At 49.1% G+C, this 14,996-nt stretch overlaps 1 protein-coding gene across 5 annotated transcripts in view; it reads left to right on the top strand.

Moving 5' to 3' along the window:
* Positions 1-14,996, top strand: part of PCNX2 (pecanex 2) — a 287,082-nt gene that overhangs the window by 264,199 nt on the left and 7,887 nt on the right. For 4 of the 5 annotated variants that reach the window (XM_060107868.1, XM_060107877.1, XM_060107849.1 and 1 more), the window contains 4 exons: positions 10,678-10,822; positions 11,269-11,499; positions 12,506-12,780; positions 13,675-13,862. In XM_060107868.1, coding sequence (XP_059963851.1) covers positions 10,678-10,822; positions 11,269-11,499; positions 12,506-12,780; positions 13,675-13,862 — 839 coding nt within the window. The remainder of the gene's footprint in view (positions 1-10,677; positions 10,823-11,268; positions 11,500-12,505; positions 12,781-13,674; positions 13,863-14,996) is intronic. The other variant, XM_060107858.1, reaches the window with a different exon arrangement.

Here is a 14,996-nt window from a genome sequence, read left to right as displayed (position 1 = left end):
TTCTGCCTGTCCGTCAGAGGCATCTTGATTGGTGCACATGAAAATCTCCCGAGGGGCTTGTAAATATCCCGATGCCCAGGCCTTACCCCAGGACAGAGCGATCACTTCACGACCCCTGCGGGTGGACCACGCATCGGGACTTTTTTATGGCTCCCCGGCTGCATCAACATGCAGCCAAGGCTGAGAATCATACAGACCCAGGGAGCTGAAAAAGAAAGAGCTTCTGTGTAGTGGTTTCTCCTTTACTTGGACTTTCTTCAAGATGTCTGTGTTGTATTGTTGATCCAGTGCTCTGCAAAGGGGTCCTTCTGATACTCTACTTGAGTGTGTTTGGGGGTTATTAGGTGGAATGACAGGCTGCTTAAGGGCAAAAGCCACACGTGTGCTTGTTTAACAGCCGTCACAGCGCCTGGCCATTGGGTAAACAAGTCCAGGGAGACTTGTCGAAGATGTTTCCGAGTGCCCTTCCTGCAGGGGATGGCTCTGCGTCGTTCCTGTTGGCGAGCCGTGGACAGGCGTCCTCCGTGACGTGTGTGCATTGGTGAGGGGTGACGTGGTGTGGTTGGCCGTCCCTCCATCCCTCTCTGGAGGCTATAGCCTTGAGTCACTAAGAGGAAAAGGTGAGAACCAAGGTGGTTAGAATTCGTGACAGCTAGTCTTTCAACACCCACATCCCAGAACTTTATGATTTTCTTCATAGACGAGAAATGCTCACCAATTAAAGTATTGTGTCGATCTGTGTTCCAGGGAATGCTCTGGAGAGGGCTGACCTGCTTCTAGCCCCTCTCTTCCCTCCCACCTGACTCAGCCTCATACCAGACCCAGGCAGTTCCCTTTGTGGTCATCTGGGACCGAATTGGATGATTGAAAGTCTAGCAGAAGCCTCCTTCGTGGGCTTTGTAAAACAGTCCCCTCTAATTCTGTAAATAGGGAATACTCTTTGAGAAGGGCTTCAGAAGATTCTGGACTCCACATCACAAAGTGAGTCTTCAGATATTCACAACATCCAAGCACATGATCTTTTGTTGGATCAATGGGAAGTTGTTTTTTTAAAAATAAATTTCAAATTTTCTTTACAAATTACAAATAAAATGCTTCAACGATTTCTCTCTTTCCATTCCCATACAACATATTTTCAGATTTCTTCGATCTTGTTCTTTGTGTTACTTGTTCCAATATTTCTGATCCAGGTGAATCTCACTTGGTCTGTTTTATTTGTTTTTTCCTTGAATAAGCACCATGCCTAGCAGCTGCTTTGGTCAGCCTTGTTTTGATGGGATTTTTTTGTTTGTTTCAAACAGCTTCTCATACTCCATGTTGGCTCTGCTTGTTGCAGACATAGTGATGAGATAAATCTGGGAATGATACTCTTGCTAGTCTAGGGAAAGATTTGATTATCTGGGACTGATTCACTTCACTGAGCAGTCCTGTACCGTATTTTAAGGTGCACTTGTTTTTATGGTGGGCCTGCTTCTCCTCATTTTCTCCTCAGGTGAAATTTAGACTCATATTTTATAAAAACCTCATTTGGAATTTTGATTTAGAATATATTAAATTCACAGATTAATTTGGGGAAAGAATGGGCATCAGCCAATAATATGGTGTATCTTTGTAATCATTCAGTTTTTTAAATGTCTTTCCATAATAGTTTATCATTTTTTTGGAGATTTGTAATCCTTAGTGGACTTGTCTCTAGGTATTTTATAGTTTTATTGTGATCATGCATAAAATCCTTTTTTTCCTGTTACATTTTCTAATTGGCTACTGCTGGTATACAGGAAAGTTACAGTAAGTCCCCTACATACGAACCTTCAAGTTTCAAACTTTCAAAGATGTGAACGTCCATTTGTATGCCCAATCATGTAAGTTAGTTCACGTGTCTGGTGTACATTGTCACACGCGTGCATCCTCTACAAGTGGTTGTGCTTTTGTGTACTTTACTGTACTGTGTTTGTTTTTTATGTATTATTTATGTGGAAAGTATTATAAACCGATTACAATACAGTACTATATAGCCGATTGTGTTAGTTGGGTACCTAGGCTAATTTGTTGGGCTTATGAACAAATTGGACTTAACGAATGTGCTCTCGGAATGGAACTCGTTTGTATGTAGGGGACTTACTGTATTTAGTTTTTTATATCGATTTCATCCTGGGCACCTCTACTGAACTCTGTTATAAACATTATTTCAATTAATTCTATTTGATTTTCTGTTGGAAAGACATATCTGCAAATAATGACAATTTTGCCTTTTTCTTTCCTATATTTATACCTCAGTTCTTTTTCCTGTTCCATTGGCTCTGACCTCCAGTTAGAGGTGGGCATCTGTGTTAGTTTCCAATTGCTGCTGTAACAACCTACCACAAATTCGGTGGCTTACAGCTGCATAAATTATTTGTCTTACAGTTCTGGAGATCAAAAGTACAAAACGGGTTTCATTAGGCTAAAATCAAGGTGTCTGCATTCCTTCTGGAGGCTCTGAGGGGAGAATCCATCCCCTGTTCTAGAGGCTGCCTGCATCCCAGCGACCCCTTCCTCCATCTTCCCAGACAAAAGTGTAGCCTTTTCCAATCTCTCTCTGACAAACTTGACCTCACCCACTTCCTTCTTTTACTTATGAGGATCCTTGTGATTACACTGGGCCCTCCCAAATAATCCAGGAAAATCTCCCCATCTCAAAATGCTCAATTTAATCACATCTGCAAAATTCCTTGTGCCCTGTAAGGTAACATAACCACGGGTTCCAGAGATTAGGACATGGACATGTTGGAGGACCATTATTTGGTCTAACACAGCATCCCCACATTAATCCAGACATTAATGGGGAACAAGTGTCATATTTTAGCGTTAAAAAATAAGGTTTGTTTTAGGATTCTCTTAGACCATTTTCATCTTTAGGAGTGTCGTTCTCTTCCTAGATTGCTAAAGCTTTCATCAGGAAATGATGTTGAATTCTTTCAAAGTTTGAGGGCTCACATTCAGATGAAATTCTTCTTAAATCTATTAATGTACTGGGTTATATTAATAGATTTCTTCATTAAAACATCCTTGCAATTCTGAGATAAGCTCTACTTGGTCACGATACATTCTATCTATACAATGATGGATTCACTTTGCTAATATTTTATTCAGTACGGTTTTATTTATGTTCAAAGTAGGAGTGGCTTATGATCGCCTTTAAGTGTACTTTCTGAGACCTAACAAGTCATTCTCACATATTTAGTATTAAAGACTAACAGATGATTTTTGAACACTTACTCCACAGATAAGTCTTATATAGCAGCCCAGCATAAGTCACAAGCTCTGCTTCATTTGATGGGTTTCTTGGGGAAATATTTTGACTTCACAGCACTGACATAGCTTTGATAGGCTATCCTCAAGGAAGAAAAATACACGCATGAAAAATTAGAGAGGATGAGCAAATTGAGAATCAGCTGAAATGATAAGCTGAATGCAAGTGAGCAAAAGAGTACAGGTATGTAAAATGTCTTCAAATAAGACGTCCATATGTTACAGAGATAGAATGAGTTAATAGGGATGTGACAAGCAAACACTGATGATGGTTTTAATTTGGAGTTTGGGGCCTATCCCCTTTGTAGAACTGTGTCTCCTACTGAACAAGAGCATACAAATATAAAGGCATGTCTAGGAGGAAGTCAAGATAGTTTCACTGACCACAGGGGCTAAAAGATGGCTTGGTGACTGTCTTCAAGTACATGAGAGGTGATGAGTGGATCCTGGCTGATGATCCATTTATAGAGATAAGGGGTGAGAAGGTGGCTGCATTCACAGCAGCAACATGTTTGCTTGAAGAAGAAATTTTACTGATTCTTGGAGTAACTAGGCTTCTAAGAGAATAGAACATGTCAAGATAAATGTAAGCTTGAAAAACAACAGACAAACAATCCAGCCCTAGATGTCCTGTGCTGGAGGCTGAGAGCCCTTACAGGTGACCTTGTGGCAGGAGGTCACTTTTATAGTCTGGGGTCACATCTACCACGTCCACACTGCTCTCACCCACAGCGGACTGAGGAAAAGAGCGTTCTTCAGGAATCCTGGACGTAATCTCAGTTTCCTTGCCGACCTTCTACCGGAGACGAGACCCCAAACTAGGGCCAGACGTCACAGTGAATTCTCTTGCAGACAAGACTGAGGTCTGCCTGACAGACTGGGGTTGGAAACTCAGAAATCAGGATCTAGAAGAGAAATAAAGGAAACATGATGCATGGTCCTGAACCAGAGATTAAAATCAAGTCGTCCAGCTCAGCTCAAGATGGTGGTGTAGGAAGATTCTGAGGTCACCTGTTCTCACGATCACACCAAACCTACCACGTCACATAGAACAACTATCCCTGAGAATGACCTGAAGACTAGCAGGACAGAGTTTCTGCAACTAAGGATATTAGAAAAGGCCACATGGAGAAGGGTAGGAGGGGCGGAGACACGGTCCAGTCAGAACCTGCCCCTCCAGTATGACGACCCACAGTGGGAGGGAAGTCACCACCATGGGGGTCCCCCCTGAGGAGCGAGGGGTCTGAGGCTCACAGTGGGCTCCCCAGCTGGGGCACCTGAACCAGGAAAACAAGCCCCATAACATCTGGCTTTGAAACCAGTGGGGCTCACGTCCAGGAGAGCCTGAGGGCTTTGGGAAACCAAGACTCGGCTCTGAAGAGCTTGGGCCCAAACTCACTTGTTCCGAGCGCCAGCACACTGGATTGAAAAGCACCTGGATTGTACAAGGAGGTACACTGATTAATCTTAGGGCACTTGCTGGAGGGGCAGGGATCTGGCGGGACTTTCTCAAGGGATAGCATTGCTGGCAGGCGCCTTTTTTTCTTTTTCTTTTTAAAATATTTATTTATTTATTGTGGCTACACCAGGTCTTAGTTGCGGCATGCGGGATCTTAGTTCCCGACCAGGGATCGAACCCGGGCCCCTGGCACTGGGAGCGCAGAATCTTACCCGCTGGACCGCCAGGGAAGTCCCCAGGTGCCTTTTTTTCCCTCTCTTTCCACGTCGCTGGCCGGGCGCTGGTGGGCATCATTTCTGTCACTCTCTATCACCTAGCTAACACCGTGCTCGCTGCCCTGGACCAGCCTTGCCCAACCTGCCCAAGCTCCCTGAAACGTTCTGGTCCCCAGAATCACCCCTGGCGCCTCAGAATCACCCGAGCAGCTTAGAATATAGGCCCCGGGCCCCATCACAAATTGCCAGCTTAGACTCTCTGGGAGCCGGGTCTGGAAATCTAGTTTTTTTTTTTGCGGTACGTGGGCCTCTCACTGTTGTGGCCTGTCCCATTGTGGAGCACAGGCTCCGGACATGCAGGCTTAGCAGCCATGGCTCACGGGCCTAGCCACTCCGCGGCACGTGGGATCTTCCCGGACCGGGGCACAAACCCGTGTCCCCTGCATCGGCAGGCGGACTCTCAACCACTGCGCCACCAGGGAAGCCCTCTAGTTTTGATTTTGAACAGCTGCCAGGAGATCATTTCTTCTGCAGCCAGCTTGCTCCTGGTACTCTGGCCAGCCTCGGGAAGCATCTTTCACTAGATAATAGCAGTTGATCGCATTGATGTGGAGGCCCAGAGCACTTGAACGCCACGAGGCCAAATGTATTTTTAAAAAGCTTTTCATCAAATCTTGCCTTTTAGCTAGTTCTCACTTGGGAAGTATTATTTCTCAATTTATCTGGCATTTATTTGGAACCACATTGCTGCGATCCTTTCACCACGTGATTGCTCTCCATTGATTATCTGAGATGCTGCAAGATAAGCGTCCTTGGTTTATGTCTGAAGCCTGTGTTGCCTTGACATTCCAGTTCAGTAACAATGAGAATAACAATCACGGTGAACATGGGTGGTGCGCTCCCTGGGTACTGGGAACAGCGCTAAGTGCTTGAAGCGAGTAGATGCATTTCATCCTCTCTCGAGGCGTGAAAGAGGATGAGGTAGGTGCAATTATTGCCCCGATTTTACAGCTGGATAAACCAAAGCCCAGAGCTGGGGTCTGTGCGATGTTTGGACATGGCAGAGTCCTGCCCAGGCTCTAGATCCTGACTGCTACACTGTGTCAAAGTTAGTCCCACCTGCCCCCAGGAATTCTTCAGATCGCCCCCACCCATGTGGCTCGGCCACCCCACGGTGCCTGCCGTTTCCTCCTCACCGACTTCAGCTCCCTTTGTTGACTGTCCTGGCCTGAGTTGTGCTGACGTGGGCATCATGGCTGTCCAAGCTCAGTGTGGCCTGTGCTCTGGGTCACTCCGCCGTCTTTCTGGGGGTGGCACCTGGCCCTCTCCTGCTGGCCCAGTGCCCTTTCCTCTAGGAGTGGCTGCCACCCTGCACTCTGAGTGCCCAGACCCCTTGGATACGTCTTCTGTGCCTTTCAGACTCAAGCATGGGTCCCAGGGGACAATGAATGTTGGACCCTGGGGTGTATTTGTCCCCTCCCCACACTGACACATGTCCTTTATTTTCCAACCACACGCACCTGCACTCCGCCCCCCATGTCAAGAGATTCTTAGCAAGCCTCTCCCCCAGCCTCCACGGACTCCTGGACACACTCAATCCTAAGGATGGACCCAGAAAAGAATCGATGATCGTGAGGACAAGAGATTTCCCCAGATATCAACAGAATCAGAGCCAAGATTCGAGCTCAGGATTGGAGCTTCTGGTTCCCATCCTTCCAGCTTTGCTGTCATATGCTGGTCCATGCAGCATTTGGACATTAATGCCTTGGAGCTACTTGAGGGTGACCATTGCTTTCTTCTCCAGTGTTCTTTCTTTAAAGAAACTCTGTGTTTCCTGGAGAGGTAGGTGGCCGGAGGCTGCCATGCTCCTTCAGTGTGACGTGAGATGCTGAATATTTGTTCCCACCTGCCTCATCCTCTTTCTCAACTCTTTCTGGCCTGTTTCCTCTTATATGAAAGGGTTATAATACTATATCTTGTACAGGCATCCATGAGAATGAGCTAAGCTGATGGAATGGAAGGTGCTTAGTAATGCACAAACCACCAGAAAAATGTAAGGTATCAACCTTTTTGCCTCACTTCTAGTTGCTCAGAGCTGGTGCTTTTAAAAAAAATCTGTTCACTGAAAAACTGTTTATTAAGGTGTTAATGTTTTATATAGTTGGTTCAAGATCCGCGTAATTTAAAATTCTGAGTTGCCCTTGAATAATCCAGATATCTCCAATACTCACACGTATATAAACTACTATATTTCCTGATATTTATCATTAGACTTCTCTAACTTCCATTTATCAGACAAATAAAACATTAATCTTTCAAAGCCACACCTTTAGGAGTTCATAAATTCCTATTTCCAATGAGTTTTTTTTAATTATATTTTAAAATTTCTTTAAAAGGAAGCCTAAACCCCCAAAGGCCTTAATCTGCCTTTCACAATCTATATGTATATCAAATCATCATGATGTACACTTTAAATATCTTACAGTTGTGTCAATTACACCTCTGTAAAGCTGAAAAAAATTGAAATCACACACAAAAAAGCCTTAATCTGAATCAATGTAGAGCAACGTAGAGCAACGTAGAGCAACGTAGAGCAATCTGAATCAAATAGAGCAATGAAGAGGATCTTTTATTCATCACACAGAAAAAATACAGAATGTATTTAGTTATTTATTTTCACCTACACAAATGTGCACCTATGCTTGTGTACACACATACACACACACATACACACATGCACACACAGTTATGAAGGCGACAAATAATTCAAGTCCTGATGCCATGGAACATGGGCTGCGTGCTGCAGAAGAGGTACAGAAGGCCCGTTATAGAGTTTGTTGCCAAGCAGTCCTCAGTGCAGGGACAATCTCTACATCCACATGTAGAGAGCCATTCCGCGGCACCGAGATAAGCCCGGTCTTACATGGCACTGCACACGTGCTAAAAACTTAGTAAATAAAGGCAGCACTAGGGGGCCAGGTGTTGGCTGTTCTAGTCCCCAAGAAGGCCAACCTTGATCGACTCAGGTGTAACCCTGTTTCCCCACTCCAGCTGTTGGCCTGTGGGTGGGAGCCTGTCATCCCTCAGTAGAGTCTTAACAAGACGAAGCCCGATAATGCTCCAAGTCAGCAATGTGTTGCAGGCGACCTGGAGACCTCTGCTCTCCCCAACAAAGCCTCCCAGCTCGTCACATCTCTGCCTTCCTCCTCTTCCTTCTCCTGAGATTAAAAGGCAGGTAATGAAACACCCTTATTTTTAGGATGCCTGTACCTTTAAGGTGCTAGGGGTAATACCATCAATCTAGTGGAATTCTACCCCAGGCTTTGTTTTCTACACGGAGACTCATTTTAAAAAAACTTTTTTTTTTATTGAAGTGTCATTGATTTACAATGTTGTGTTAATTTCTGCTGTACAGCAAAATGATTCAGTTATACATATATATACATTCTTTTTTTATATTCTTTTCCATTATGGTTTATCACAGGATATTGAATACAGTCCCTTGTGCTCTACAGTAGGACCTTGTTGTTTATCCATCCTATAGATAACTGTTTGCATCTGCTAATCCCAAACTCCCCATCCTTCCCTCCCCCCCGTCCCCCTCCCCCTTGGCCACTACCGGTCTGTTCTCTGTGCCCGTGATTCTGTTTCTGTTTCATAGATACGTTCATTTGTGCATTGAGACTCATTTTAATGGAACAGCAGTAAGCGTCACAAAGTGTCATTTTCCTCTGAAAATAGAAAGGACCGGTAAAGCATCTACCGTTGGGGACCTGGGATGGGCTCACAAGCACTCAGTGAGGTCCTGTGGAAGGGCCTTTTCCCGACTGGGCAGTCGGGCCTGTGGCTGCTTTCACACACCGCTGAGCAAAGGATGGGCTGCCTCTCTGGCTCTCCTCTCCCATCTGCCCATGTCGCTCTGGGCATCTTCGCAGGTCCCTCTATCTCCCTCTGCCACCGTCCCCAGCCCCACATCAAGAGGAGTGATTTCTCTACGCCTGTGTGCAAGCAGCGAGGCATGCTTCTAATCCTTTCCAGAAAAAAAACCCACCCACGTTTAACCCCCTCTTTTCAGGACTTCGCTCCTATCTGATGACAGGGGCATTTTGGACCATTTTCAGTGATAGCAGTTACCACCGTTTCAAAGCTTCCCTCCCCGCCTCTGCACTGCTCCAGCCTGGCTCTGCGGTCCACCCCTCCCCTCCCGGGACCGCAGACAGCTCCAGGAAGTCTCTGTTCTGTGTCAGGGGAGCCTGTTCAGGAGGGCTGCCTCCTGGACTCTTTCTGGAAGGTTCTGGGCTCCTCGAGGCCACAGCATCTGCCCCACCTGCCTAGACCCTGGCTGCTCCCGTTTCCCACGGTCTGCTCTGACTCCAAGCCCTGGCATCCCTCTCAAGGGAGTTCTGGAAGGTGGTTAATGATGCTGGGGTGTTTCGCAACGACGTGCTCCAACAGCCAACAGTGGAGCTATTTCCCTGAGGTGTGGGTCTGGCGTGCTGCATTGAATCCAAAGTCTTTTTTTTTTTTTTTTTTTTTTTTTTTTTTGCTGTACGCGGGCCTCTCACTGCTGTGGCCTCTCCCGTCGCGGAGCACAGGCTCCGGACACACAGGCTCCGCGGCCATGGCTCGCGGGCCCAGCCGCTCCGCGGCATGTGGGATCCTCCAGGACCGGGGCACGAACCCGTGTCCCCTGCATCGGCAGGCGGACTCTCAACCACCGCGCCACCAGGGAAGCCCATGAATCCAAAGTCTTGCTCAGCGAGCCAGCTCATTAAATCCTCCTCAGTTCCATCCTCGGAGCGTCGCTTCCACACACACTTCCCTGCTCGTTCTGTCCCAGTTCAACCCCGTCAGGGATGCTGTTTCTCATGCAGCTGCCCACTCCCGCTCAGGGCTGTTAGAGGCCAGGGTGTTTAGAGGAGGCTGAGACTGAGTGTCTCACTGGAACTCGAGGCAACGAATGAAGGAAGAACCATTCTTTCCCTCCTCATAATACAGGGTGAGTCGCTTTCCCAGACCCACTCCCTGCGTTGATCCAAAAGTTAAAGGACCCAGACCGTGAAAGATGTCCCTCGGGCACCTCTCTGCTCTCCACCCAGGCAATGCTCAATTACATGCAGGAAACGGAAACAAAGCCAAAAAGCCTAAAAACATAAAAAAAAAAAAAAAAAAAGGGTGGGATTGGGAGCTGGATGTGCTCTGAGAATCTAAATGGCCAATTTGAGATTGCATTTGGTGTCATTTTCTCTCCACATGGTGGGAGAATCCAATTTTTATTATGAGTGACATAGTCAGAAAGCACTATCCAGAAACACAGAGACGACCAGTGGAAGGGCCTGGGTTTTCCACTGGCCTCCCTGCCTCCCTCCCAAGAAGTGGAGGCCCCAGGGCTCCTGGACCAGACGGCCCCGTGTCTCAGCACTCACTCTGCCTGTGGACATAGCAGGCCAGCTCTGACCAGGACCTCCACCATCACACTCAGGGATCCAGAGCATCAGTGGCTATTCCTGAAGGTGACCATTATAGCAGTTGTCACAAGGGTCTGAATACGGTCTGCAGTGTCAGGTGTTCGGTGGGACCTCTGCTGGATCAGCCTAAAGACAGTAAAATCCTTCCTGAGGTGACACAAGGGAGACTCAGGCCAGCTCAGGGTGACAGGAGCCTGAACACCTTTGCTCCGTATGAAGGAACAAACTCGACTTTGTTTCACAGCCTGGATTCTTTCCTGTACGGCCTCCACACCCTCTTCAAAGGTGACTTCAGAATAACAGCCCAGGATGAGTGGGTGTTTGCAGACATCGACCTGCTGCACACAGTTGTTGCCCCAGCTCTCAGGATGTCCCTGAAGCTGCACCAGGTAAACATTCCATTTTTAAAAAAAGTATAAGCCTGAAACATCAGGGGGAAAAAATGACCTTTCAAAAACGCAATCCCTTTCCTCGGCATGACATTGATGAGTGGGCTTCTGATTTAGTAACTAAGCGTTGAGGCATCGCGTATTCTTGATGGTGTCCGTGACAGTGTGCCCTCAAGACCCCTAGGAGGTGGTGATCTCCCACTAGGATGGAAGAGGGACTTGGCCAGAGAAAATGACATCAGAAGTGCCCACGCTATCTCAAAAAGTCATAGGCACCTAAGCCACAAGCTCCTTGCCTAGCAGGCCCCGAGGCCAAGGGTGCTGGGTTGGCAAGGTGTCCTCCATCCACTCAGGGCAACTGTGAGACATGCAGGTGGGCTTGGCCTTGCACCCACCCGGGCCAACTCTCTGGTCCTCCTGACCCGAAGATGGACTTCCTTCCCCAGGACCAGTTCACTTGCCCCGACGAGTACGAAGACCCCGTGGTCCTCTACGAGGCCATACAGTCCTTTGAGAAGAAAGTGGTCATCTGCCATGAGGGCGACCCGGCCTGGAGGGGCGCCGTGCTGGCCAACAAGGAGGAGCTGCTGACCCTGCGGCACGTGGTAGACGAGGGCACGGACGAGTACAAGGTCATCATGCTGCACAGGAGCTTCCTGAGCTTCAAGGTGATCAAGGTATGGGGCCCATCCTTCCCGGCTGGCACGAACCTCCCATCTGGAGGGAATGTGAGAAGAAATAGGATGGATTGGCACCGATGCCCTCGCCCTGGGCCAGCATCCTCTGTCTAGACCCACAGTCCCAGGGTTGGGGGGCAGCATTGGCCAGCATGCAGGGCACCCCCGGGGCAGGCGGTGCATCTGCTCCAGGGCCCTTTCCCACCCAGAGAGCCGGTGCGCAGGTGACAGCTTTGGCAAGAAGTCCTGGTAGGCTAGACACACATGTCGCTGAGGGTCAGGATCTAGCTTATTCTTTTTTTTTTAAATAAATTTATTTATTTATTTATTTATTCATTCATTCATTCATTTATTTTTGGCTGTGTGGGGTCTTTGTTGCTGCGCGCAGGCTTTCTCTAGCTGCGGCGAGCGGGGGCTACTCTTCGTTGCGGTGTGCGGGCTCCTCATTGTGGTGGCTTCTCTTGCTGCAGAGCATGGGCTCTAGGCACGTGGACTTCAGTAGTTGTGGTTCATGGGCTCAGTAGTTGTGGCTCGCGGGTTCTAGAGCGCAGGCTCAGTAGTTGTGGCACACGGGCTTAGTTGCTCCGCGGCATGTGGGATCTTCCCAGACCAGGGCTCAAACCCGTGTCCCCTGCACTGGCAGGCGGATTCTTGACCACTGCGCCGCCAGGCAAGCCCCTAGCTTATTCTTAAAGACTTTACAGTTCTCTAAAATTCCAGACCTTCCTCTAATCACCTGTTCCTGAACCCAAGAACTCCCTTCCCAGAGATTCTCTTCTTCCTATAGCTTCAAACCACCGCGCTGAAACAAAGCCTTCCTTCCTTTTTATTTGATCTCTGTGGCCCCGTAAAAGTGGCATCACATCCACCTTACGGGGCTGTCATTCGGGCTTGACTATGAAAGCTTTAGGCCAAAGTATTGCAGTCCCAGGTACTCAGACCCAGAACCACCTTGCTGGTGGCCCCCGCCATCTGCTTTTCTCCCCGCGTCTTCCCCACCCTGCAGGTGAACAGAGAGTGTGTCCGTGGCCTTTGGGCGGGGCAGCAGCAAGAGCTCATCTTCCTCCGCAACTGCAATCCTGAGCGCGGCAGCATCCAGAACCACAAGCAGGTCCTCCGGAACCTGATCAGTTCCTCCTGTGACCAGCCCCTGGGCTACCCCATGTACGTCTCCCCGCTCACCACCTCCTACCTAGGGACGCACAGGCAGCTGAGGAACGTCTGGAGCGGACCCGTCACCCTGGACAGCGTCAGGGCGTGGTTCCGAACCAAGTGGTTAAGGTGGGTCTTGACGACAAAGGCCGGTTATTTACCCGGGTGCTGGATGGGGCGGGGCTGCGACTCCAGGGCTTCTGGTTGGAATGTCACTGTCCATGGCTCTTTCCTCCTGAGATGAAAACTGCCGTGCCTAGGTGCGCCGCAGCACATCCTTTGTTTCATCAGATGAGTCTGTCTCCCTCCCCCTTCCATCCACGGGCTGAGACTTGGGCTTGAGTCCTTGCAGAACTGCCGAGGTTATGGGTTTTGGGGAGTGTCTGTTGCACATCTTTCTCAAAGAACGGGGCTTGAGGGCTTCCCTGGTGGCGCAGTGGTTGAGAGTCCGCCTGCCGATGCAAGGGACACGGGTTTGTGCCCCGGTCCGGGAGGATCCCACATGCCGCGGAGCGGCTGGGCCCGTGAGCCATGGCCGCTGAGCCTGCGTGTCCGGAGCCTGTGCTCCGCAACGAGAGAGGCCACAGCAGTGAGAGGCCCGTGTACCGCAAAAAAAAAAAAAGAAAAAGAAAAAAAAGAACGGGGCTTGAAATCCCTCCTCCCACCTGGCCCTCATCTCTCATCCCGTAAGTCTTCTCACCCCGTTGTAACGGTGTCCCTGGTGAGTTGGAGCGAATTCTAAGATGTTCTGTCTGAATCTGGCAGAGCTCCATGTCAGGCCCCAGAGCCGAGGGTCCCTGTGGCTGGTGGGACCTGCTGCTTCTTCATCCGGGCGTGGTGTATTCGGTTATCAGACTCTGAGGTTTGGGGAACGGAAGCCCCTCTCTCCACCTGCGTCACAGGTGTGCTGCTCACCTGGAGAGTCCAGTCTGCCATCCTGATTTGGACACGAACGTGATGAGGCGTTTAGGGCAATCAGAAATGTTTTGGTGAGAACCCTTGAAGCGTTTCTCCCTCTCACAGGGTGCGGAAGGACTGCGATGCCACCGGCCAGCCCGGCGCTGGCAACAGCGAGGATGCGGACGGCGGGGGCGCCCCGCCCGTAGGCGGCAGCAGCGCCCCCAGTGGTGAGAGCCGGGAGAGCAGCTCGGAACAGCCCAGAAAGGATGGGAGCCGCCACCGGTCACCCCCTGAAGGGACAAGGACGACAGGTGGGTGCAGCGGGGGCTTCGTGTTACTGATAAGGCTCCTGTCGTCCCACTGGCCAACACTGTGGGTTGCGTTGTCGTTCTAACCTCTGAGAGCCCCTTTATGCAGGAAAAATCAGCGTTGGGACAAAAGATGCCCCAAATATACACAACTCTTATAGGTTCTACTCAGAAAACAACTCTCCATGTGTTAGATTCAGCATTTAACCTTTATCCATCTGTTTATCCATCACCTCAGCCAGCCAGCCAGCCAGCCATGTGTCTGTCCATTGGTCCAGCGGTCACTCCCTTCCACCCCACCTCTCACTCATTCAGTGCCTATGGCTCACGTGCCTCTGTGTCGGGCTGTGTTGTAGCTCTTGATCCATGATGGTGCCTTCGTCTTTCTGTGAGTTGAGCCGCCCTCTCCAAGTCTGTGGCGAGGCAGCCAGGCTCCTGCTCTCCATTGCCCACTGTCTACAGCTCTCCCCTTCCTGCACTTACACCTGACATTTCAGAGCATAAGAAAAGAGGGAAGAAGGGTGCCAGCAGGTGCAGATGGAGGGGGTGGCTTTGTTCAAGTCTGGGCTGAGTTTAAAGTTTAAAAGCAGTTAGGCTCAACCAGATGGATGAAGTTCCAAAACCCCAGTCCACTGGGAGGAGGGGGCTGGCTTAGAAAAGACGACCCCAAGGGCCCACAGAGGACGCGCCTGGGTGGATGTGGGAGAGACAGATGCTTGGCCCTGGTTCCTGCTGGCACACTGGCGCTCAGCTTTGCCCTTCAAAACCTGTTAGTGGCTTCGCCTTTTGGCCTCAGTGCTTTTACCATCCAGAAGGATTCATTAAGTGCCTTTTTGTGCGTGTTCCCCTGCCAGCTCTGCGCCGAATGAGTAATGAGGAACGGTCCCTGTCTCCTGGAAGCAAGGCTGAGGATTTAACTGAAAAAGTGAGGATTTATATAAAGATGGGCAAGATGGCAGATAGATAGAGAGGCAGACAGATGATAGGTAGAAGACAGATGATACATGATAGATAGATGGATGGATGGATACATGATAGAGATGAATCAATAGATGATAGCTAGATAATAGAAGATAGATGAGAGATGGAAGGAAGGGAGGGAGGGAGGGAGAGGTAGATAGGTAGGTAGATGGGCAA

Source organism: Mesoplodon densirostris, chromosome 1, assembly GCF_025265405.1.
Source record: "Mesoplodon densirostris isolate mMesDen1 chromosome 1, mMesDen1 primary haplotype, whole genome shotgun sequence".
Lineage (NCBI taxonomy): Eukaryota > Metazoa > Chordata > Mammalia > Artiodactyla > Ziphiidae > Mesoplodon > Mesoplodon densirostris.
Note: the sequence above shows the minus strand (reverse complement) of the source record. Positions and strands in the feature narration are given on the sequence as shown.